At 44.7% G+C, this 23,807-nt stretch overlaps 2 protein-coding genes and 1 pseudogene across 5 annotated transcripts; 1 reads left to right on the top strand and 2 right to left on the bottom strand.

The window, feature by feature from the left end:
• Positions 1 to 392: 392 nt before the first annotated feature.
• LOC147993213 (uncharacterized) lies at positions 393 to 1,278 on the bottom strand (annotated as a pseudogene).
• A 287-nt stretch (positions 1,279 to 1,565) lies between these two features.
• LOC147993212 (uncharacterized) lies at positions 1,566 to 23,538 on the top strand. Of its 3 annotated transcripts, none has more exons than XM_087533840.1 (7): positions 1,566 to 2,348; positions 4,015 to 4,068; positions 5,434 to 5,515; positions 5,600 to 5,689; positions 6,800 to 6,852; positions 6,966 to 7,036; positions 23,051 to 23,538. In XM_087533840.1, the coding sequence occupies exons 3-7, from the start codon at positions 5,458 to 5,460 to the stop codon at positions 23,121 to 23,123; spliced, it is 345 nt and encodes a 114-aa protein (XP_087389966.1). In that variant the 5' UTR covers positions 1,566 to 2,348; positions 4,015 to 4,068; positions 5,434 to 5,457; the 3' UTR covers positions 23,124 to 23,538. The 3 variants fall into 3 exon arrangements, 2 of the variants coding, with proteins under 2 accessions (XP_087389966.1, XP_087389961.1); XM_087533835.1 differs by having other exon boundaries at positions 23,048 to 23,538; XR_015610143.1 differs by lacking the exons at positions 1,566 to 2,348; positions 6,800 to 6,852; positions 6,966 to 7,036; positions 23,051 to 23,538 and adding an exon at positions 5,788 to 6,715 and having other exon boundaries at positions 4,014 to 4,068.
• On the bottom strand, positions 17,397 to 21,786 carry LOC125532466 (DEAD-box ATP-dependent RNA helicase 56). Of its 2 annotated transcripts, XM_048696519.2 has the most exons (11): positions 21,595 to 21,786; positions 21,279 to 21,511; positions 20,063 to 20,235; positions 19,749 to 19,980; positions 19,552 to 19,670; positions 18,900 to 18,956; positions 18,629 to 18,813; positions 18,189 to 18,333; positions 17,999 to 18,082; positions 17,855 to 17,918; positions 17,397 to 17,764 (listed from the first exon to the last, which is right to left on the bottom strand). In XM_048696519.2, coding segments are annotated over exons 1-11 (1,305 nt in total). In that variant the 5' UTR covers positions 21,597 to 21,786; the 3' UTR covers positions 17,397 to 17,753. The 2 variants fall into 2 exon arrangements, with proteins under 2 accessions (XP_048552476.1, XP_087389959.1); XM_087533833.1 differs by lacking the exon at positions 21,595 to 21,786.
• Positions 23,539 to 23,807: the final 269 nt, after the last annotated feature.

Below are 23,807 nucleotides of genomic sequence, written 5' to 3'. Positions count from 1 at the left end.
AGAAGGTGGCCGGAGGTTTTTTGGTGGCTGGTGGTTGGCCCTCCTCCGGTGAGATGGAGGAGGGGGGAGCGGGAGCGGGAGCCATCGAGAACCTTAATGAAAACTTAGGAAGAAAGAAACTCGAGCTAGCATGACGCGTGCGCATCGACACAGGTTTCCAAATCACGATCATGCTGGAAAACTTTTTCTTCCGCAAGCTCGACAATTTCTTTAGTCAACGCTTGAGAATTTGGATCCTCCTCGACCACCAGTTTACACATCAACATCATGTCACCATCATCTCCTTGCTGGGCAATGAGCGCCTTCTGCTTCGGTGCTTCCTCGCGGTCAGCCTTGAAGTGACCGACAGCGTCTGACGGGGGGGGGGGAAGAGGTTATGGCAGCAAATGTAATGCACAATACAGAAGAGTTATTATATATTACAAAAACAAACTGGAAATTGACGCCAGTTCAGGCAGGCAGCCAGGCATTGGACCAACAGCCAGGCATGATTATTACATGCATAAAGGCAACATGAGCTTCTTACTCCGCTCCCAATTCCATTGGACCATTATTCATATGCATGCGATATCAATGTAAGAGCAAATCACACCGGCTGTCCTCTTCAGTTAGAGTTAGGTGATGTTGTTTTGTTGTCAAGCTGCTGCTTCCTAAAATACGCCCTCCTCATCAACAGGTCATCAGTGACATGAAGAGCGCCAAACACCCCACCGATTTGGCTCTGTGCGTTGCATTCCTCGACCGAGGAGTTGTCCGAGCAACAATTTCCGTAACATTTTCAATTTGGGTCAAATTGCTCAAAGAAGCCCGCGTCGTTGGCGGTTTCGAGCGTCGCCGGGAGCGTCTTGATGTGCTTGGATAGTACGGCGAGGTCGTCGAGGCAGTCGGTGACGCACTTGGAGGGTTTCTTGATGGCCTTGGCGAATGCGGCGGCCTCCGCCGCCTTCTTGGCGACGACTTGGACTGACATTGCGATCACGTCCTTCACTTGAGGCATCCTGACATCCAGGTTGTTTAGTAGCAGATCGGTGCACTCAAATTTGTACGTAGCAGTCGCGCATGTGGCGTTGATGGCTTCAATGCTGGGCCCAGGCTCTTGGTCCGATCGAACAACTGCAGGGGCGACAGCGATGGCAACGGCGATGACGATGGCAAGCAGAGCCAAGGCGGTGCAAGGCAGCAGAGAAATGGCCATGGTAGTCGATGAATGGATGATCTTTCTCTCCCTCTCTATTGTTATATGATGGATATATTTGGTCAGGTGGGTGGGTGTGTGCGCACTTGCAGCGAGAGAGCAGATTAGCTAGCTGGTGTTCCCCTTCTTATATAGGCATACACATACACCAGATAGATAGATAGCACCGCATGCATGCTTCCTTGCTTTTGGACGCCTATTTTTAGTAGCTCGGCCAATTTCAGCGCCGGCAGTTGAGAAGGAGCTACCTAATTTAGTTGTGGCCACATAACAATCAAAATAATAGTTGTGGCCATGAATCCATCGACTTGTTCTCCCTACCTAATATAGAATTATAGATAGACGACAAGCTTGCTGGCTAGATTATCTTAATTGTTTTTTTTCCTCCAACCCTTGCTATGTGGGCATTTCCTATTTGGCGCTGCAGGCGCCCGTTACAGTGCAATTTGCAAACGGGCGCCTGCAGCAGTCCAAACTGGGCCGGCCCATTCTATTTTTTCCTTCTTGATTTTCTTGTTCTTCGAAGGTAAAAAAAAAGCGCAGGGTGGAGAATCGAACTCGCAACTCGGTTTATAATTTTTCTCTTTTTATTTCGTTCTTCAGCTCGGTTTATTCAATCAAGAGTGTACAGGTAGATAATTTTTCTCTTTTTATTTCGTTCTTCAGCTCGGTTTATTCTTTTTCCCTTTTTCTTATTTTTTTTATTTTATTTATTGCGCGCTTTTTAAAATTTCTGAAGTTTTCTTTTAAATTTGTTAACTTTTTTGAAAATCAATGAACTTTTTTATAAATTGTTGAACTTTTCTTCAAATTCGATGAACTTTTTTGAATTTTGCTGAACTTTTTCAAATTCGATGAAATTTTTTGAATTTTGCTGAACTTTTTCAAATTCGATGATATTTTTATGAAATTCAATGAACTTTTTTTAAAAAATTCTATGAACTTTTTTCAAATTCTATGAACTTTCTTCAAATTCGATGAACTTTTTTCAAATTCATGAATTTTTTTCAAATTTAATGAACTTTTTTCAAATCCGATGAACTTTTTCAATTTTTGTGAACTTATCCTTTCAGTTCATGAATTATATGAATGCCTTTTCAACTTGATGTATTCTTTATTCAAAAAAATTAAGCGGTGCCCTCCAGCATTGTTATTACGCATCTGCCTTTGTTGCTAATCATAGACAGGAAGTAGCTCGTATGGTTGGTGGTACCTGTACGCGAACTCGACGTTGTGAGTTCGAAACCTGCAAATAGCAAAAAAAATCGCGTTTTTTTCCGAGCTTTCGCATTCGCCAGGATTCCCGTTTCATGGGCCGGCCCAGGGCGGGGCGCTGCAGGCGCCAGGAGCACGAACGGGCGCCTGCAGCGCTGTATAGGAGCTCTCTGCTATGTGTGCAAAACAAACTCTGGCCATATGTTTATGTTTAGAATACAGACAGAATACAGCTCCCTCCATCCGGGTTTCAAGGCCCAAGAGCCACCTAGCCGAGTCTCTTTTTTTTACTAGAGTAACTAGAACATAAAGGCGCACGTTGTTGCGCCCGTTCGTCTTAAGGGAAGAACAAGTGACAGTGAAATTTAGATGGTCTAAAACTAAATACTTGTTCGAATTCCTGGGTGCATTCAAAGGTTTAGGTGGCGGATTCCATAAAATCAATGTTTAATGGGGTTTCTGGACAAAATATCGATGATCCATTTACGTCTATATATCATGACAATTATAGAATAATGAGATTCTAGCACTTTCACATAAAAACCAGTATCACATAGCATAGAAAGAGAACAGATATTTTACGGTCGTTGTTTCAGGCTACTTGCTCAATATTGACAGTAAATGGTCCATTGGGTGGGTTGGCATGAAGCGCAAAATCCAATCCTCACTTCCATTCAAGAGTTTTGGAAGAAAGTGCACAAGGCAAGATTTAACCCTACTTACCTAAGTGAACACACCTGATTATTAACTAACACCACCTCGAAGTTGAATCATTGTGTTATGATTAATTTACCTGAACAGTGACATGATTTAATCAAAGTAGTAAAAGATAACATGGTAAGGGGCGAATGGTCTTTGCCCCGTATTTCCTATTTGATCAAAGACCCCAAGGTTGGTTTATTCACACATACATTTTCTACTGATATCTCTATAATTCCTATGGCCATCAAAAACAACATCCTATTTTCCAACCTTCTTCATAACTTCTAGCACTGTTTGAGGTATACACTTATTAGGGGTGGGCTTGTTTCATGTCTACTCCTAATGAAGCAGTTGGTAGTCTCACTTCCACGGTTAAATTTCGTCCCACCATAGCCGGTTTTTTTTCGTCCTCATTCCCACCTCCCACGTACCAGCAATCCACCCTGGTTCCAGCGCTGAACCAAAAAAAACGATGCCCATGCGAGGTTCTTACAGCGATCGATTCCCACCTCCCACATGGTCGATCGAGAACAAAACGCTTAGAAAAAAATCTACGAAAATAAACCTACGAAAAAAACCGGGTGGAATTGGTCGCACGTACGAGCGATTCCTCCTGACCTAGAATCAGTCGCACGCACAAGATGCTCGCCGCCGTTCTCCGTCCGTACGTCGACGCCGCTGACGTCCCCTTCGCCGCCGATACATCCCTTCACCGCCGCTCTCCCAGTTCAAAGACGATCCCCATCTGGAGTCCGACGGCGATCCCCGGATGCGGCGCTGTTCTTGTTGAGGATTCATGACCCGCGTCCGGATCCGGCGCCTATCGCTTCCAGGCGCCGCCGCTGATCGCGTACAGGATCCGGCGCCGAAACTACACAAGGCGCCGCCACTGATCGCGTACACGATCCGGCGCCGAAACTACACCAGGATCGGCAGTCGTTGATTGCGGAATATAGGTAAACAACACATGATCCAGCTTATACAGTACAAAATTTTAACACAAATGGTCGTTACTTTTTATAGAGTCTAGCCTCAGTAGCCCACATTTGAAATTACTCCTTGCATCTTTCTGAGCACAGTTGGTAGTAACCAGCTGTTATGAAATGATCTTGTTGATAATGAATAAGCTGTCCAAAGTGAAGTGGTGCTGAATAGCAAATAGGAGAATAGGGCTGAACCATCGACTTGCCTGTAGGTTACTCTATACATGAACGTGCTAGGCAGGATAGTCTAGGATCATGAAAGAAAACATTGTAAGCCATAGTTGAGTGTAGACATAATTAAGATGAGATTGGCAAATTGAAACATATTCGTTTGGAAAGAGCATTTGGTAACTGAAGTTGCCTTATCATACATAAATGACATGCCCTTCTCCTTTTCTCACGCTTTAACTTTAGTAGTCAAAATCTCCAGCAGGGCTACATGGTAAAACAATATTGAAGTTCAGAAAACAGGTGGGAATGAGTGTCAGGTGTATCTGACTAACAGGTGCATCAAATGACCCGTAAGCATGTTTCCTAAAGATTCAGTTATGTCCAATGATAGTATTCATCTAGAACAAATTAAGCAGCGGGTAAAATTCAACATACTCACAGCTATTGTCCAAGCAATCCAAAATGATAATCACGTGAAGGCTCAACCAAACAATAGAAATTTTCAGTAGAAACACACACAAAAGTATGGAGGCATACATGGAATTTTGCTGACCAATACCCTTGCCTTCTCCGCACGCTTGAGATTTATGTGAGCTCCTCGACCAGCATTATAGCGATTTTGATCCTGAAATTGAAACCATATAAATGGTCTATGGCAGATGCAACAATATAATACTTTGACTATAAAGCATTTAAAGATAAGAAAAAAATCATTTTCCCCCTCATATTCACCGAGCCAACCCTCCTCTTCAGTTGCTGATGTCCATTTTCCCACCTTTTCTAGAATGTCCTTTCTGCTTAGAGCAAGATCTCTTGCTTCTGCAATTCGGTCATCCATATCTGTAAGCAGCTCCGAGAGATCTGCTCTACCTACAAATCAAAATTTATACATTGTCAAATTCAACATATAACAGTACTGTGCCTTTAGGAAACTAAGAGCAATATGGTAACAGTAAAATGTCTTCCTTTAGGAGACTACCATTGATATACTTAGTAAAAACAACTGAGTACTTCTAAAATTATCCTCATGTTTGAGTATTATCAGCCTTTACTTCTGCAATTAAATATTGCCATTTATTTTAGACAATTGACTTTTTTGTATGTCAATGATATTTTCCACATAATCAAGAAGTAGTTAGCTTGAGCACCCCACCCCCGCTGTTTCAGGGAGCTTTCATTCCATAGGATAGTATGGGGAATTCAAAAAGCCAGGCAAGTGAATGTAAACCAGAAGATGACTTAACTACAGGTATGATGCACGCTTTCATAAATTGCTACACATGAGATCCTTGCATTTCTACCAGTGACAAGCTCTATACGTAATGTGTTGCAGGCCTTACTAACGGGACAAATGTTGAAGAATACAATGCAAGGATCATAACGGTAGCTCGAAATGCAGACGATAATTATGCGACGCTTCCAGGTATAACCCTGCGTGAATCATGCTCCGATTATGCAGAGATTATATAGTCAGAAAAGGGAAAAGTGAGGAAATCAGGCTACATCCTTTTCCTTTCCCAGCAACCACTCCCGTAAAAGTTGGATCGGATCGCACGAGGCGATCAGGAGGCGACGAGGCCCTTGCGCGCCGCCGGTGACGCCTTCGGTTCCCTCTCTCTCCGTCAGCCGCTTCGGCGGCGGGAGGGAGGGGGAACCTCGGGTCTGTTCGCTAGGTGGGTGTGTGGTAGGGTTAGGGTTGAGGGAGACGCTGCCAAGGCCGTTGCGGTGGTGTCGCGTCGGAATAAGTTTCTCCGGGCTCCGTTCGCGGTCAGGCGAGGCTTTTGCTTTCGTCTAGGAGCCAGCGGAGTTGGGGATCCCCGGGTCTTGTTGAGGTCGCGGGCGTTGGTGGCTGGAGGTCCATCGGCACTGGCCGTTTGGGTCCTCAGATGGGCGATGGATTCAGGGAGACGAAGACCCTTCTTCTTCCTTGTTGGTATGATTTGCTGTTGCTGTTCTTCTCCTTCCTCTGTGCTGATGCTGGTGGGAGATCCTGCTTGGTCCGGGCGGATGGCCCGGCCGCGGTGCTGGACTGGTCGGATGACTCGAGTTCTCTTCTCTCCGGAAGGGACACTTTTCGCGGTACTCAAAGCCAAAGATGGCGACGACTGTTGCAGGTGTGTTGGATTGATGTCCATGCCCTCTCAGCGCTGGTGTCAAGAAAGGAGGAAGCAGTGTGGCGGCAATTGTACCGTGGTCGAAAATGATGACTTGCTTGCGACTGGTTGCAGATCCTTCTGCTGCAGGGGTCTTCTCTCTAGATTCAGGGATGATGACACAGGGCTCCGGAGATCTTCTTGTGTTATGGTTGTCTTAGGGTACTCTAGGTGTTCATGGTCCTTTGTGTTTACGTTTCAGTGTGCTTGTAAGGGTCAACTTCTTTGTACTGATTCGTGATATGAATGAAAAAATTCTCAAAAAAAAAGAAAAGGGAAAAGTGGCATTCAATCAATGATAAGTTATTTATTTAATGAATACAGTAATTTAATTCTTTAGTAAGTTCTGATTTCTGACATCTTTTCTAATTTATTAATAGGTGTGCATTTGATAGAAAAGGAAACAGATCTACGCCATACAGAAATATATATGGTATAACTGGAATAAGCCATGATCTGCTAACCAGCTGTCCTCCGCATGGCATACTATATATGTTAACCTACTCTACCATCCCTCCTCCCCCTCCTTACTCTCCCTTCGCCCAGACCTGGAGGAGAATTTCCCGAGGAGTACGTTGTGTAAGCAAGGACCACATCAAGAAGGCGAGTTCCTCTAGGTATGACAATTTCTGCATCTTTCTCTTCTCTAAAAGTGTAATAGCTATTAGATTAGTATCATCTTTTGGTTTAGGTATACCATCAAATTCCAGATAAAGAACACCAGTGGAGATAGTGCCAGCTTATAAAAATCTCATAGCCAATACAATTAATTGTAGATCTAACCAAGCAGTCCTATTAAGTGGGCTGCAACTAATGAAAAACAGTTCATTTAGATATTTTAGGCTAACAGTCTATTCTGGACATTGCAACTGCGGCACACCCCTAGCTTTTCAACTGATGAACAGGGCTCACTGCCTAATTTTGCATAGCCAAGCAAACTTCATAATCCAAAATAATGTTAAGATACAATGTGGTGCTAAAATTTAGTGAACAGTCAAAAGTTGAACATCAAGTTAAGCAAGCAGAACAATTTACCAGAGCAATCTGTCCATTTGAGGACCTCATGGTTTTATCCATGCCTGTCTTGTAAGTCCATCTTAGTGATTCCATCAAGGAGCTCTTAGCGAGAATATCTAGGTTTGGGAAAGATCTGTCATGAGGAACGTAAAACAGTTAAGGTATGTGCATAACTTCACGAGGCCCTTGCATGGATGTACACAACTACAGGTAATAGATGATAACCACCTGAAATGTCTTCCTTTTGAAATCTTTAAAATATACACAAGATGTTCTAAAAGAAAAAAAATACTATGAAGATTTACAATCAAAGACTGTTTTTATGTATAACAAACTCATATTCCCAAGAGATTCTTCATGGTGATGCACATGGGACATAGGGAACAACAAATATTGATGATGATAGTATTACCAGGTTGTACTTTATAGATTTATTAACTGTTAGCAATCTAAATTTTGACAAGCATGTGAAAAAATAAGTCAATGTAAACTTGCAGTAAGAGGATACAAATGTAAAGAGTGAATCCGTTCTCCACCATCATACTTTGACAATAAGTGTCGTATTAGATAATCCAATCCTCACTTCCATTCAAGAGTTTTGGAAGAAAGTGCACAAGGCAAGATTTAACCCTACTTACCTAAGCGAACACACCTGATTATTAACTAACACCATCTCGAAGTTGAATCATTGTGTTATGATTAATTTGCCTGAACAGTGACATGATTTAATCAAAGTAGTAAAAGATAACATGGTAACACTACTAGGGAAAAGCCTAGCAGTAGCGCGGGTTTTGGGCCTCTCACTAGCGCGGGGACCAGCGCTACTAATAAGGCGCTACAGCTAACGTATAGCAGTAGCGCCTGTTGTCCCACGCTACTGCTATACATGAATAGCTGTAGCGCTCTTTAGAAAAGGGCGCTGCTGATATTATCTGCAGCGCTGTTTACTGGAAAGCGCTACTGGTAAGGCGGTGCTACTGCTAAATTTTCCCCCCTCACTACTACTAGTTTTATTAGTTTCTTTCCCTGCATATTTGTTTTGTATTTGTTTTTATTTGAATAGGATTTATACAATAATCTTTAGCATATCATACACATACAAATGTAATCATAGCATATACATACAATTAGTCTCATCAAATCATGTCATCATCATAATCATCATCCAACACAACAAAGTTGGTCTCTCGTCATCATCTCGAAAATAGCGATACAAGTCTCGATTACTTGCAAATACATCGTCATCCATCTAAACAATGATATACGCGAGAAGAGCTATCACTTTGAGTACATGAGTTCGTATCCCTCTCTCGCATTAGTGTGAACCTAAACTAACTACTGCATGTCGCTCGGGAACCGGAAACCGGTACACCTGGGCCTGACACTCCGGCCACTTGTCGTATATATACTCCTGGCGTAGCACTTATTCACCATCGATGATCTATGCACCTGCATCATCACATGGGTTGATGATATGCAACATATATAGTTGAGCAACAGAAAGAGACAGACTTGGCAAAAATAGAAACAACATATCATAAGCATAAATAACAAAGTTCATCGTACCCCAAAATGCCCTAACTAGAGTGATTTTCGCTAGTCGAGGAGGAGGACGGTTTAATTACATCACAAATAAATTTTCGCCGTGCATAACTCAAAGTTTTGTCATACAAAAAGTATGGACTAAACGGACACATTGTCATATATCGACAATCACTCCAACATGTCGTTCCATCCATCCAAGTCAGGGAGATAGTCCCCGAGCCTAGTGAAAGGCTTCAGGTCGAGACGCTAAGCGGCTACCCGTGTTCGGACGTCTAACCGCGACATTTGTCCTTCTTCGTAGAACATCCCTGTTTTTCCGACGACCTCCTTCATGATGATTTGGGCAAGTTCGCGCTGGATGTGATAGAACTCGGCTCGAAGTCGATGATCCTCGATATCTCCTACGTTCTTTGCCCATTGCAGAATATGGGAATCACCGGATCTAGGTGACATGCGAAGGTTCTGGTGATCCCGTCTGTACTCCAGCATGTGGTGTAGGACATAGAATCCATCATTAAGAGAATCGTTTGGTTGCTGGATGCAGCAGAAGTCGGTCTTATGGCCGAAGGCGACCCTGCCGCCCCTTCTCTTCTTGTCCCTGACCTCTCCACCCCCTGCTTGGTAGTAAAACATAGCACTGTCGAGAACATCCTTGATGTGGGTGTAATCCTTTTTGTGAATGTTCTTCGACGAGTCCAAGTAAAGAGCATGGGAGAATCGGGGGTAGAGGATGATGAGGACGGCGCGCCCGCCGCTGCGCAAAATAAGTACACCTCAAATTAATTAGCCTCCACCGTGCAAATGAATGATTGAAATCGAAGGAAGGATAACAGCGCGGATGACTTACACGGGATGATAAGGCATGAGAATCGCCTCCTTGTCCTTATTGGCGAGCATGAAACTGACGATGTAATCCCTTGCGTATTCACGGTGCTCTGCGCAGACTCCCAAGAAGCCCTCGTGCATGTAGTACGGGTCAGCGACACAGATATGAGATATCTGCTCAACCCCGATGATGTAGTTCATGTGCAAGGCATAAAGGCGGACAAACGTAAAATCCAGCTTCTTCACGTGAAACATGTCGAATATGTAATCGAATCGGAGGAAGAACTTATCCGCGGGGAAGCTATCGACGTACGACATTTGCCGCGGAATGTTAACCACGTAGAGTGGGTATCCTGAATCTTTCGAGGCGATGAGGCCTTTCTCTACCCGTAGCACATCGTCATGAAATCTCCTTAGATCGCCGAATCTGACCCGTAGCGCTTTTGCAAGTATGATTGGTTGACCGGGGATATGCCATTTATCCGCATCGGGGATATCTATATGGTCCTGAAGCCGAGGCTGCTGAGGCGGCTGGATCATAGAATCAGCTTTTTGCCTTTCCTCGCTCTCTTCCTAGACTTCTTTACTACCGGAAGGTCGTCCATAATACGTTGAGATGGCAATTCAGGCACCAACTCATGACGCTCAAACCCTGAGGAGGCGCCAGTATAGACATACTGTTCAGCGCCACCATCGTCCTCATCCTCATCCATGGCGACGTCATCAGCGACTAATGGAGCCTCCTCCTTACCCCGTCTGCTATCACCCAACCCGACACCCGACGCTAATTGGGTAGGTGGGGTGTTGATGTTCATACCTTGCTGAGGCTGCGTGCTCGTGGGTGTGCTCCCGGCCGCCTCCAGACGAAGCAGACTCTTTGGCCACAACAGGACCCACCCATTGCAACAATCACCAAGCCGCGGCGGTGTCTCGTCGTCATCCCCCACTAGTATTGGAGGAGGCAAATTCTCGTGGCCCGGTTTGACACTGGCCACGGAAACCTCGAAGACGTTCGGGGGGATCGGCCTGCTGTGGAACAATGGTTCCTTCGGCTCCATTATCATCGCCTTCCCCACGTCCACCTTCTGGTCGCCGATGGTGTATAATATGGTGCACGGGGTTTCGTCGGCCTGCAAAGAAAAGTCTGCGACGTGAGACATCCGAAAGGCAACGAAAACGGGAGATTATACATTTATATTGAAGGGGGCCGGTGTGACAGATACCGTGAGGGCGTCAAGCTCAGCCAAAGACGAAGCACCACCGAGCACATCCGGTGCGGGAGCAGGTGCGGGAGCCGGCGTGGGAGCAGGTGCGGGTGCAACGCTGGTCAAGCTGCTCCCCAATAAGTCAGCAAGGGGAAAGTCCTTTGCATTTTTTTCTGGATTTTGCCTTGTCCAAGTGAAAACGCCCGTCACCAAGGAAGTAGACAAATCTGCAAACACCTATTTTGCGGCAGCTACCGCTATTGCGACTGTCTGAGATGATTTCTTCTCAACCGCAATCTCAACCTTCTTGTCGATGTTTTCTTCAGTTAACCTTCGTCTTTCCTTTCTCTCCTCCGTGGTCTCACGGTAGTACTTCTTCCACGTGGCGCCGTCTCCGACACCGTGCACGCGTCCGTACGACGGTCGAGTGTCCACCGGTTGTCGTTTCAATATGTTCAACGCCCGGTTGAATGGAGTGTCCCACTTGGGCCTCGCCAATGCCTCAGACGGCGAGTCGCTTTCGGCCGCAATCCGGTGTTGCTCTTTCTGCAAAAGGCACAAGGATCGTTTACAAATATGACTAACATGTGCAGTCGAATTGATCAGAAACTAAAATTACCAGCAGTCTTATGAACTCCGTAATGACCGGTTTTGTCTCGTAAACCTTCTTCACTGGGTCCCAACGGTGTCGGGCCCTGAGGACGCCACGCTCCTGCGCGACGGTGAAATCCGCCAAGGGGTCTAGGATGCCCAGACTCGCGGCTTACGCGTCCTCCTTGGCCCATTTGGACCTCTTTCCGCCGTAACCACGGCTTCCAAGGTGGTGGCTCCCAATGTTCCTCTCTTGAAGCCCCTTCATGTACTTAGACTTTTTTTTGGCATCTTCGGCCTCGCAAGCCTCCTTGAATATTTGAAACTGATCTTCCGTGATTGTCGGATTATCCTTTACAATCTCGGAGTAGGGTTCCTTCTTGTCGATGATCCTTGCTTTCACTCGAGTTTTCCAGGCGGCCAACGCGTCGCTAAACTTGGTCATGGCGTGTTTGTTTATCTTCTTCATTGTCGGGTCCTCGTCTGGATCTTCATAATCCTTCTCATTCCGGTCCGGGAACAAGAATATCTGGTGAAACTTCTTTAGGAGGGAGCTCCTCATATTTTCTATCTTCTGTAGTTTCTCATCGTTGATGGTGGCGGTTGTCCGTACGATGCAGCCTATTTGATTGCCGTAGCATCGACGTGCTTCCTCGGGCGCCTTTGGCTCAAAAATGCCGTCGTCCACCTCCGTGACCACCAGTCTAGTAGTCCTGAGTTTGTTAGGAAGCCGTTGCCTCTTTGCTTTCGGTTCTACACCGGCTCCGCTCCCCGAGGCAGCACCGGTCTCAGTCCCAGCGCCGGTCTCGATGCCGGTCTGAGTCTCAGCGTCGGTCTCAGTCTCAGCACCAGTCTGCGTGTCGGTCTCAGTCCCCGATGCCACCGGTGGGCCCAGCAACAACATCGGTTGATCGTCGATAAGGCTAAAAAATTCGTCAGCCGCCCGGTAGATGTCGTCGCAATCACCAGAACCCTGTCATTCATCGTTGCTAGCCATGTTTCCTATGATTAAATCTAGTCAATTAATTCTAGACCTAATAAAATGAATAATGACATAAAAAGGCGTATTGTTTTGCAGGAATGTTGACTCCTTCCTGGTGCGGCAAATCCCGGGCACTCGATATGTCCTAGTTGTACAAGTCATGCCGAAATTCATGGAAAATTTCGGCATGACCTTTGCTAAAAAGTGGACAAATCGAGAACATGAAATTTGCCGGAACAGAAATGAATCAACATTCCAGCAAAACATAGGCCACTCAGCATCATTCCCTGGAAACAGTGTTCAAATATCGCTCTTCGACACCGCAACACATGTCCAAATATACACGAGCAACCACATGTCCAAATTTCACAAGCTAATTCAAAAATAAAGTGTAGAAGAAAATTCATTTAACTACTAATAGAACAAAATTCAGTTAACTTTAGTGCTCTATAATGATGAAAGGAAAAAAATTCAGTTAACTACTAATTTCATTCATTTAGGTTATTCATTTAACTTCACCTAATTAACCTACTGTACCACTACTACTAGCAGCACTACTAACCTAATTAATGTAGCAAAACTCTAGTGCCCTAACTGAAAAACATCTAATTAACATCTACTAGTACCACTATTGCCCTAACCTAATTAACAACTAGTATCACTATATACTATACAAGCAGCATCTACCCTAATTAAACCCTACTGCCCTAACTAACTTTTGTTGTAAACCAATTTTTTTGCTCTAAACTAATTTTTGCTCTAACATCTACTACTTAACATCCTTTGCTCTAAACTAAATTTTTTTGCTATAAACAAACTTTTGCTCTACTAATTTTTTCTCTAAAATGCAGAGAGAGAGAGGAGTGGGGGGGAGGGGTGGGGGACTTACAGAGAGGGGAGAGACGGTGGCGGGGAGGTGCTCGGTGACGGAGGCAGGGGCGGAGAGGGCGGGCTCGGGCACGGGCAACGGCGGTCCTGGGCGGCGGTGAGGTGGAGGGCGGCGACGGTAACGTCGAGGGCGGCCTCGGGCGGCGGCGGTGAGGCTGAGGGCGGCCTCGGGCGGCGGGGTGAGGCTGAGGGCGGCCTCGGGCGGCGGCGGTGAGGTTGCAAGCGTCCATGCCGGCAGGAGACGGCGGCGAAGTGGGGCGACGGCGAGTTGGGGAGACGGCGGCGAGGGCGAGGGATTTGGGGAAGAAGTGGTGGCCGGGGGGGAAACCGCTGTTTAAGTGAAATGTAACGGTAGCGCGTTTCCGAAAACACGCTATAGCTAAGTTAGCTACAACGTGTTCCCTGAAACCCTCTACTGCTATTCCTTTCTCCTTTTTTCCCCTTTTTGTTTTATTTTTCTTTACATTTTATTTTTTTTCCTTTCTCCTTTTTCTATTTCTTTCATTTTCATTTACTTTTCTACTTGCTTTCATTTTATTTTATTTCCGTTAGCTGTAGCGCCTTACACATAAACGCGCTGCTACAAAAAATTAGCGGCAGGGCTGTTTCTAAAAGAGCGCTACTACTATGTGTAGCCGATCGGCTTAGTGGTGGGAATATTTGTAGTAGCGCTTTTAGGCCGGGACGCGCTACTGCTATATGTGTATCTGCAGCGCGGTTTTTTGGCGCGCGCTACTGCTAAAGTTCTGTGTATAGGCTTTTCCCTAGTAGTGTAAGGGGCGAATGGTCTTCGCCCCGCATTTCCTATTTGATCAAAGACCCCATGGTTGGTTTATTCACACATACATTTTCTACTGACATTTCTATAATTCCTATGGCCATCAAAAACAACATCCTATTTTTCAACCTCCTCCATAACTTCTAGCACTGATTGAGGTATACACTTATTAGGGGTGGGCTTGTTTCATGTAGATTAATGGAGAAGTAGAGAAAAATAGTACCTAGAAATTCTTTGCAATGAGCTTCAGCTCTTGTAACCCACTTTCTAAGTGTTCCTTTTATTTGGTACATGTTCTAAGTACCAATCTTAAGAAAATTCATTCTGCAGAAAGTACGACCAGACACAGCAAGCCGCGTGGGTACTGGTGTGTCGATCTGCAAACCAAGACATGAGCAGTAGGACAGTGGCACCATAGACCTTTTCCCATTCGAGTTACCCATGTTATTCCCTTCCTCCTGTCCCAACATCACCGAGAAGTCGATGGAGTCTCCGCTTATAGTTTGCCAATTGGTCTCTCAATCTGTCATGTAAGTACTCCCTCTGTAAACTAATACAAGAGCGTTTAGATCACTACTTAGTGATCTAAACGCTCTTATATTGGTTTACGGAGGGAGTAGTTGTTTATCAATCAAAGTGAAAATTATTAATAAATTCCTAAACCACTCGAACGAGCTCGGCGTCCTCCTGATATGAAAATGATGGGGCGGATCCACACGGACTTAGCACGTAAGCTCTAGTCATACTCGATGAGAAACCACTCCGTCACACCAATGCTTAGCGTCACTGCGAAATTGTGCAACGGAATAGGTCCACGGGGTACCCACCAGAACAGCGTCGCGTCGCATCCTCCACCCCACTGGTCATGGCGAGCTCTGTGACATGCCCTTACGGACAGCCACACCTCCTCGCCCAGTCACATTTGTCGCTCACTGCCTTTACTTCATCTTCGGTGCTCGCCGGTCACGGGGATGGCAGACGTGAGGCGAACGGCGACGGAGATGGTGGATGAGCAGAGAGGAGAGGAAAGGACATGGCTTCGTGGGTGCTGGTGGGGGGGGATGAGAATAGACAGTGGGCCAAATGTTGATGTCGAGGCCGACCGGCGTTGTGGTATTCCAAACGAGGTTGATGGAGTGAGGTGGTTGCAGCCCCAAGAGGGACCAGACCTGTGCCGCGCGTCGGCGAAGGATGGCGAGGTGCGTCGCATCCTCATGAGTGATGTCGCACTGCGGACAGTCCGAGCCAGAGGAGAGATGGTCTTGCGATGTAAGTTCGCCATCTTGCTAAACCTATCACGACAAAGAAGCCAGCCGAAGATCTTGTCCTTGGTAGGAGCCTTGGATCTCCCGATGTGCCCCGCGTTGAGATCGATCTTGTGGTCGGAGGAGACCACTGAGTAGGCGCACCTCGAAGAGAACGGGGAGCCGTGGGTGAGGAACCTGTCGTCAGGCGCATCACTGGCGGCAACATCTTGCAAAAAAGACAAAACAAACGCAAGCTCTATAGAAGCAACATTGGTTAGGCGGTTTTGCAAAGTAGCGAGTAAACCATTCTGCATGACATGTGATGCCAGAACTGAGGGTGAGATGGAGACGGAGAAGAAGTGTGGGTAGGTGTCTGCGAGCGGAGTCGGGAGGAGACAAGCCAGAAGAAGGTAGAGGTGCCATTGTTGGCAAGGACATGAGATTTTGCGGAGGGGCGAATTTGTTCGTTTAATATTCTCCATAGGTAGGGGGTTGTGTAGTTTGTTTTCGAAGTCAAGAGAGTAGTGATGGAAATACCATCGGGAGTCTGAAGCCATACAGGGTTCTGGCAGAGTCTTTTTTGGGGAGGAGGATCATGTGGGATCTGTTGAAGCGCTCGACATCCACCCGCAAGTTGGCGAAGTCATCGAAAAAATGAAACATGATCAGTTTGATGTTGTGCCAAAATTTCGGTAAAAACCTGGTCCAATGCCATCGGGCCCGGGTTGGCATTCACGTTCATCTTAAAGAAAGCTTCTTGAATTTACTGAGTGGAGAAGTCGAAGTCTAAGTGGCATAACTGAGGAAATTGCACCGGATAGAGGTCGGATAGGCGAAAGAGCCGCAGGTTGTGGAAGAAGTTGTGAAGTATGGTAGCCTTATTATCATGGGCAGAAAACTCCATCCCATTTTCCTCGAGGACGGAGATGTTCTTTTTTGCGGAATCTTTGAGAAGCGGAAACATGAAAGAAAAAAAATCACGTTTTCGTCACCGTCGACAACGGTTATGACTTTCACCCTTTGCTTCCAGAAGAGAACTATCTGTGTGACAACCCGTTGAAGAGATTATGTATGCATGGCATAACTCGAGCCGGTTCTTATCGGTCCAAATGATGTGACCCAACCCTGACTTGTTCATTGAACCAAAGGAGGTCGCGTCACATCAAGCACAAGCACTCGAACACCTGACACTCAACAGTGTCAGAGGTCACTTAGAGAAGGGGAAGAACACAACCAACACAGAGCTCACTAACATGCACCGAGTAATCACAATGAAAGCATCCAATAGTAGTTTCATCCAACAGAAGGCAAGAAGGCTAGAGTTAGAAGTGATCACATCCCAACCACCATATTTGTAACACTTGAGGACTTGTATTCCTTCATTTCATTTCACATCAATAAGAAGAGGAATATCCTCGGCCTCTCTTTTCAATAAGCATTCTATCACTATTTGTACGCCTGACTATATGGTTTATCAACTCTAACATTTTGGCACAAGAACGGATGGTTCGGACGTTTAAGGATACACAAGGGTTCTAATTTTATAGCTGACTATGTTAAGATTTGTCCTGCACGCACGCCAGATAAGAGCTACGGCTTTGTCAAAAATGCCGAAAAGGTTAGAGATTCTATTATAATAAACTATATACAAATATATAGACTCATTTTGCTCCGTATTATTATATAGAATCTTAAATCTCTAAAAGGACTTATATTTAGATTATCTTAATTGTTTGTCTCCTTCAAACTCATCAGTCACCTGATTTTCATTTCGGTTAAAGATGCATTTGTTGGCCATGAGAAAATAGACTCACATGCAGCAGCAGCAGAAAAAGAGAACAATGAATGCTCAAGATGTAACAAATTTTTTGCGAGGATGGAAAACAAGAAACAAAAATATAATCTGGGAACATTGTACCATTGTATATGATAAATAATAATATGACGATATAATGATGGTTTGAAAACTACGGTAATAATCATGATTTTTAAAATTTCAAAGCAAACCATGCATCATACATTCATCCATCCATCCAATTCTAGCACAAGTAAAATCATTTCATCATTTGGCCTAAGTAACAAACCAACATCTCTCAGACTAAATAACAGACTAAATAGGGTACAGCTGCTGCTCCTGCTGCCTCCCTCCCTTGGCAGCAGGGCAGGGCAGGGCAGGCAAAAAACAGCATCACTTCAAGCAAAACATTCAAGGATTCCATCTTCTCCTTCCGTCCTCCTTGCAATGTGGGCGCGGGTCTACGACGGCACTGCAATATCATGCCATGGAGAAACAAACAAATCAGAGACAGCAGATTATACATTCCAAACAACCCACCAGCTATCTATGCGCCACTTACTGTATGTTGAAGTGTCAATCTGCTCAGGCAGCTCCTTGATGTCCACCTCAAACCGTTCTTGCACCTTCATTCATTCATAAAACAATCTTCCTTGTCACTCCACTTGATCAAAATCATGCAATCCAAAAACAGAGATGGACCAACCTGGTTAAGGACGTCCGAGTCCGAGGCCGACGAAACAAAAGTTATGGCGAGCCCCTTGGTGCCAAAACGCCCAGCCCTTCCAACCTGCATGCATGCATCACCACCAAGTTAGCTTCTAGGTTACCTAGAGCAGCAGCAGCAGCAGCATCCCAACCAAGCAAGGAACATGCACGCATGCATGGAGTATTACCCTGTGCAAGTAGGTATCAGCTGAATCAGGCATGTCATAGTTTATCACAATGTTGACACGCTCAATGTCGATCCCTCTGCCAACCAAATCCGTTGCCACAAGAATCCTCTTGTGCCCTTCCTTGAAGTTCTTGTATCGGGTCAGCCTGCAAAATTAACAACCAAGTGCCGTAATCATTATTACTATTATTAGTATATAGCAAAAAATAGCATCTCATCTGCAGCACCAGTTGATAAATAATTCACAACTAAGTACTTCATAGGTTAGAAAAGATGGTTATATGTATATGCAACCATATGCTTCTTCCCACACAGGCACAACAACCAGGAGAAACAACTACAACAAATTTACACACAATTTGAGCAAGAGAACGACAAGACCACCATACTACAACAACTGGCAATTCAACAACATGAAGCAGAGAGCACATATATATATACCTCTCTTCCTGGGTCATGCCAGAATGGATGCAGATTGAAGGGAAGTTGCATTCACAAAGCAACTTGTTCAGCTCTGCAGCCCTGCTAACGCTCTTCACAAATATCACAACTTGGTTGAAATCGAGAGCATCCAAGAGATCGTTCAATTTTCGGTTCTTCTCTGACTCTGTCAATTTTATGTAGTGCTGCAAAAACAAGACAGTATAATCACACAGTTGAACAAAAACTAGTGAAATGAACGTGCAAAACAGTGTAAAACGACAAAAGCTACCTGAACAAGACCGTGAAGGGTCAACTTTGCCTCATCATCAACATAAATTTCCATAGGCTGTAAGGGAACAAATGGTAGATGAAAGAAATTAGCATTCCAGCATCAATCTACAGGTACATTCCAAGTATCTGAATTCCTTCATCTTCAGAAGATGCTGCCCCCGCGTGGAACTTCAGTTCTGCACTGTTGCACACCATGTTTGTTCCAATCAAGTTCATCAGCCATTGCAACAGTGCATCACAGACAATTCCAGGCTGACATATGGCAACATTGAAAATGAGAACCAGAACCACCACCAGCTAAACTCCACTGAAACTCCACATCCACCAGCTAACTCCATATGTGCGTGACTAAGTGCAGCAAACTAAGAGTCCAGATAGTTAACCTCCAGACTGGTTCCCAACAGAAACTGACCACAGCTACTGACAGATACCCAAACCACTTGAAAGACTCATAAATGGCTTCCACGGTATTGCCCTATGCAAGGTAGTAATGGAAAACAGAAGAAAAAAACGACTTGACGAGAGAACTCTATACATGTAAGATTACAAAAAACAAGGACAAACCTATTGATAACTGATAACCAGTGGAGGACACGACTTAAATATGATGCACTGTGCAATTGAGATAAGACATTAGGCAGGGGCATTACATCTTGCATAAATTTCTTGCAAATGGGACGGATCTCCTTGCTGAGAGTTGCCGAAAACATCATCACCTGCTTATCATGAGGTGTCATCTTGAAGATCTCCTGGACATCCCTCCGCATGTCTGCAGAATGCATACATATTTGTCATCCAGTCAAGGGCATAATGATATGATAGCAGCAAGTGAAGGATGACAAATTACCCAGTGACTCAAGCATCTTGTCACACTCGTCAAGAATGAAATGCCTCACATTCTTCAAAGAGAGGTCCTTGTCTCTAGCTAGAGCTAGAATCCTCCCAGGTGTGCCCACAACAATGTGGGGGCAGTCGTTCTTGAGCAAATCCTGATGTTTCTTGATGTGAACACCTCCATAGAATACAGCAACCTTTAATTCAGGCAGAAATTTGCTGAACCTCTCGAACTCGTTGCAAATCTGCACAAGACAAGGGCGGCAAATGAGCAAACAAGGGAGAAAATGTGTGGGAATAGAACAAAGCATATATTCATAAACCCACCTGGTAAGCCAGCTCTCTGGTGTGGCACAATACGAGCGCTGTCACCTGACCAGCAGTAGGATCGATCTGCTGGAGAGACGACAGGACAAAGACAGCAGTCTTCCCCATCCCAGATTTTGCTTGGCAGATGACATCCATTCCGAGGATTGCTTGAGGGATGCACTCATGTTGCACTGATGTGGAGGAAGGAACCAAATAAAATCGGAGCAGCACCCCAGTGAGTAAAAAGTGAAGCTTCTGGGTCCCGGGTTAATGGAAAGTTTTACCATATTTCCCTCCAACGGGAAATGTCAGGAGAAAGTATACCTGCATACATACCAGCAACGAAAGAATATCATCAACAAGCTGACTAAATAAAGCTGAGAACAACAAAGTTGAAAAACGATGGACTAGGTAATATAGCAAAGTTGACTAAGTAAAGCTGAGAATAGCAAAGTTGGTTCAGTTGACTTTGTTCATACTCCATACATCCAGTTCCAAAACCAATGTTTGAAAAAGCAGAAAGTGTAAGCTTAAGTGTTTAAACTTGGCCAGAATTTGACTGGATAAAATGCACAGGAAAATAGGAAACATAGCACCCAAAGTGCAGTCCACACCATAGCAAATACTACACATGAGATTCACACAGCAAGCAAAACAACAAACGACAACAAAAAATGCAGTTGAGTTGAATTAGACATGTAGCCTAATAGAGATCATGTGGCCAGGATCTGAAGGAAATAGTTGCGAACACACTAAAGTAATAAGGTAAATGGCATATTGCCATTTCACAATCAGAAGTGTAGTTGTGAAAAAGCCCGATTCCGGCCAAAAACTTTGCTACATTATTGAATCTGTTAGCTTGGCTTAAAGCTTAACTTAAATTGACAGGTTACAAGTATGTTATTGTAAACATGTTATGTTGAGCACCTATTAATTAATTAACTTGGTCGGTATGTTGCAGTTTACGCATCTCTTGTTAATCTGTTAATTTATTTATTTAACAGAGACAAGTAATTAATTATTCCTAGACTAAATGGCGAAATGAATTAGGGTCGAAACCTGATTTTCTACACTAGTATTGAAACAGTTAGATTTGTTTGGCTTAAGCTTACATTATTAATTTGGTCGATTTTCGCAGCAGGTGAAATTTTCTTTATTCAAGTAGTAATTAATTAATGGACTGTTCCTAGACGGCTGAAGTCGAGAAAAAAAAAGTATATATGAGGGGGCTTGCCTTCGGAGGGGTGCTCGAATCCGCAGTCCTGGATGGCCCGGAGCAGCTCGGGCTTGAGGAGGAAGTCGCGGAATCCGGAGCTGTGGATGCCGACGTAGCCCTTCTTGGGCTGGGAGGCGTCGGCGGCGGGCTTGGCGTTGGCGTTGGAGGAGGCGTCGAGGGCTTTGTCGTCGTCCTCCTCGTAGTCGAGCAGCTCCTCCTCGTACACGTCGTTCTCCTTGGCCTCTCCCATCCTGAATTCAGTAATCAAACCCTAGATTAGCTTAGGTAGAAACCAAGCAACCAACCAACCAGATCTTGCCCGAGAGAGACTCACATGGATGGATTGACGGTCGGTAGGGGGGGAGAAAGATCCGGCGGGGCGGCGCGGCGCTAGGGTTTTGGGCGGCTGCGGCTGCGGCTGCGGCTGCGGGGAGGAGAGGATAGGGTTCGAGCAACCGATTTCTCCTTGGCTTTGGTTTGGGGGCTCCGCTCCGTTTGCTAGGGTTGGGATTGGATTGGATCGGAAAGATATATATGGTATGGATATGGATGGTATGGAGGGAGGATAAACAGGCCTAGGCCGGGCCATGCTGGTAGTAAAATGGGCTTCTGTCCGTCCGAGGCGGTGGGGACATTTTTTTTCTTCTTCTTCGAAAAAAGGATCATATATTTTTTTTCCTTTTTCGAAAAAAAGGATCATATATATATATATATATATATATATATATATTATAAAAAAATGGGCTCCGCAAGACTTGCTTGAAGAAGAATTAAGAGCAAGAACGTGGCCCTTGAAGAAAAAACCTCATATGGTTATAGGTAGCAGCTGGATGCATGCAACCCAAGAGCAAGCAAGAATTTTGACATATGCAATAAGAATTGCATGCATATATAATTTTATTTAGAGCAAGAATTAAGTTCAAATGTTGTAACTATTCTCTTAATTAAGATTACAGGTTTTGTCGTAATGATCTTCACGAGCATGAAAACCCTTTCCACTCATTTGTCAACCTCCCTTTCATTCTTCTTATTTCTTAGCTGCTTGCTCGAGGATGAGCAAGACTTAAGCGTGGGGGAGTTTATGGCTCGATATTTTGCTACTCTTGTCACAAGCTTTTGATTGATGTGGCTTCAACCGAGTTTTTGTTATTTCTCGCGTCTTTGTGACTCCAACCCTTTGAGAAAGAGGAAAACGTGTTTTCCCTTTCATGTGCAAAACAAATATACTTTTGGAACAAGGAAACCAATCAACATCCCATCAATTGAACCTAAATAAATGGGGCAACTTTCCTGTTGGACAAAAATGCACCAGAACAATCAGATCACTAGACCACGTCTACTCGGACCAGTGATCATACCACCCGCCGCCAGCTCCACCTCAACAGGAACAACTTTAGTGAAGGGGAGCACACCATCAGAGAGACGCAGCCGCCACCACACCATGCAAAACAGAGGGAGAATAGATCCGAAGAAGAAGAACCGTCGAAGGTCATTCCTTCTCGTGCACCCATCTCCATACCTATTCACCGTAACATCACAAAAGAGAGAAGAATTCTGATACGTCTCCAACGTATCTATAATTTTTGATCGTTTCATGCTATTATATTATCAATATTGGATGCTTTATATACATTTATATGCTATTCTATATCATTTTTGGGACTAACCTATTAACCCGGTGCCAGTGCCAGTTCCTGTTTTTTGCTTGTTTTTTACTTTTCAGAAAAAATCAATATCAAACAAAATCCAAACAAGATGAAACTTTACAGTGATTTTTTCTGTACCAGAAGGGACCCTATAAGGCTCGGGAGGAGGCCAGAAGACTTACGGGAGAGTCACGAGCTCATCAGGTGCGCCCCCTGAGCTCGTGACTCCCACGCAACTCCGTTTGACATGATTGCACCTTTATAGACTGCCAAATATTCCCAAACCAACAGAGAGCCAACAGAAACAGTTTTTACGCCGCCGCAAGCTTCTGTTCTTCCGTGATCCCATCTGGAGGCTTTTTTCGGTTCTCTGCCGGAGGTGGAACTGATCACAAAGGGCTTCTACTTCATCCTTACTGTCTTCCGATGATGCGTGACTAGTTCATCACAGACCTACGGGTCCATAGCTAGTAGCTAGATGGTTTTTTCTCTCTCTTTGATCTTCAATACAATGTTCTCCTCGATCTTCTTGGAGTTTTATCTGATGTAATCTTCTTTTGCATTGTGTTTGTTGGGATCCGATGAATTGTGGGTTTATGATTGGAATATTCATTGAAAGTAATTGAGTCTTTTCTAAACTTTATTATGCATGATCTTTTTTGAAGTTTATAAGAAGCGCCGCCATTCGTCCCCCCTCCGCTGCAAGAACTAAGAGCAAGAACGTGGCCCTTGAAGAAAAAGCCTCGTATGGTTATAGGCAGCAGCTAGCTGCATGCACCCCAAGAGTAAGCAAGAATTTTGAGATATATGCAATAAGAATTGCATGCATGCATATATAATTTAAGGGTTTAGGGCAAGAATTTTAAGTTCAAATGTTGCAACTATTCTCTTAATTAAGATT

Source organism: Triticum urartu, chromosome 1A (assembly GCF_056163025.1).
Source record: "Triticum urartu cultivar PI428250 chromosome 1A, HENAU_Tu73, whole genome shotgun sequence".
Lineage (NCBI taxonomy): Eukaryota > Viridiplantae > Streptophyta > Magnoliopsida > Poales > Poaceae > Triticum > Triticum urartu.
This window is presented reverse-complemented; position numbering and strand designations above follow the sequence as displayed.

Bases quoted from the DNA above. Each gene is read 5' to 3' on its own strand.
- LOC147993212 (XM_087533835.1), top strand. From the start codon at position 5,458: ATGGGGAATTCAAAAAGCCAGGCAAGTGAATGTAAACCAGAAGATGAC. The intron at 5,690-6,799 runs GTATAACCCTGC...ATTTATTAATAG, and splicing joins TAATTATGCGACGCTTCCAG to GTGTGCATTTGATAGAAAAG. The intron at 6,853-6,965 runs GTATAACTGGAA...CCCTTCGCCCAG, and splicing joins GCCATACAGAAATATATATG to ACCTGGAGGAGAATTTCCCG.
- LOC125532466 (XM_048696519.2), bottom strand. The intron at 19,981-20,062 runs GTGGGTTTATGA...TGTCTTGTGCAG, and splicing joins CCAGAGAGCTGGCTTACCAG to ATTTGCAACGAGTTCGAGAG. The intron at 17,919-17,998 runs GTTGGTCCATCT...GAATGAATGAAG, and splicing joins ACTCGGACGTCCTTAACCAG to GTGCAAGAACGGTTTGAGGT.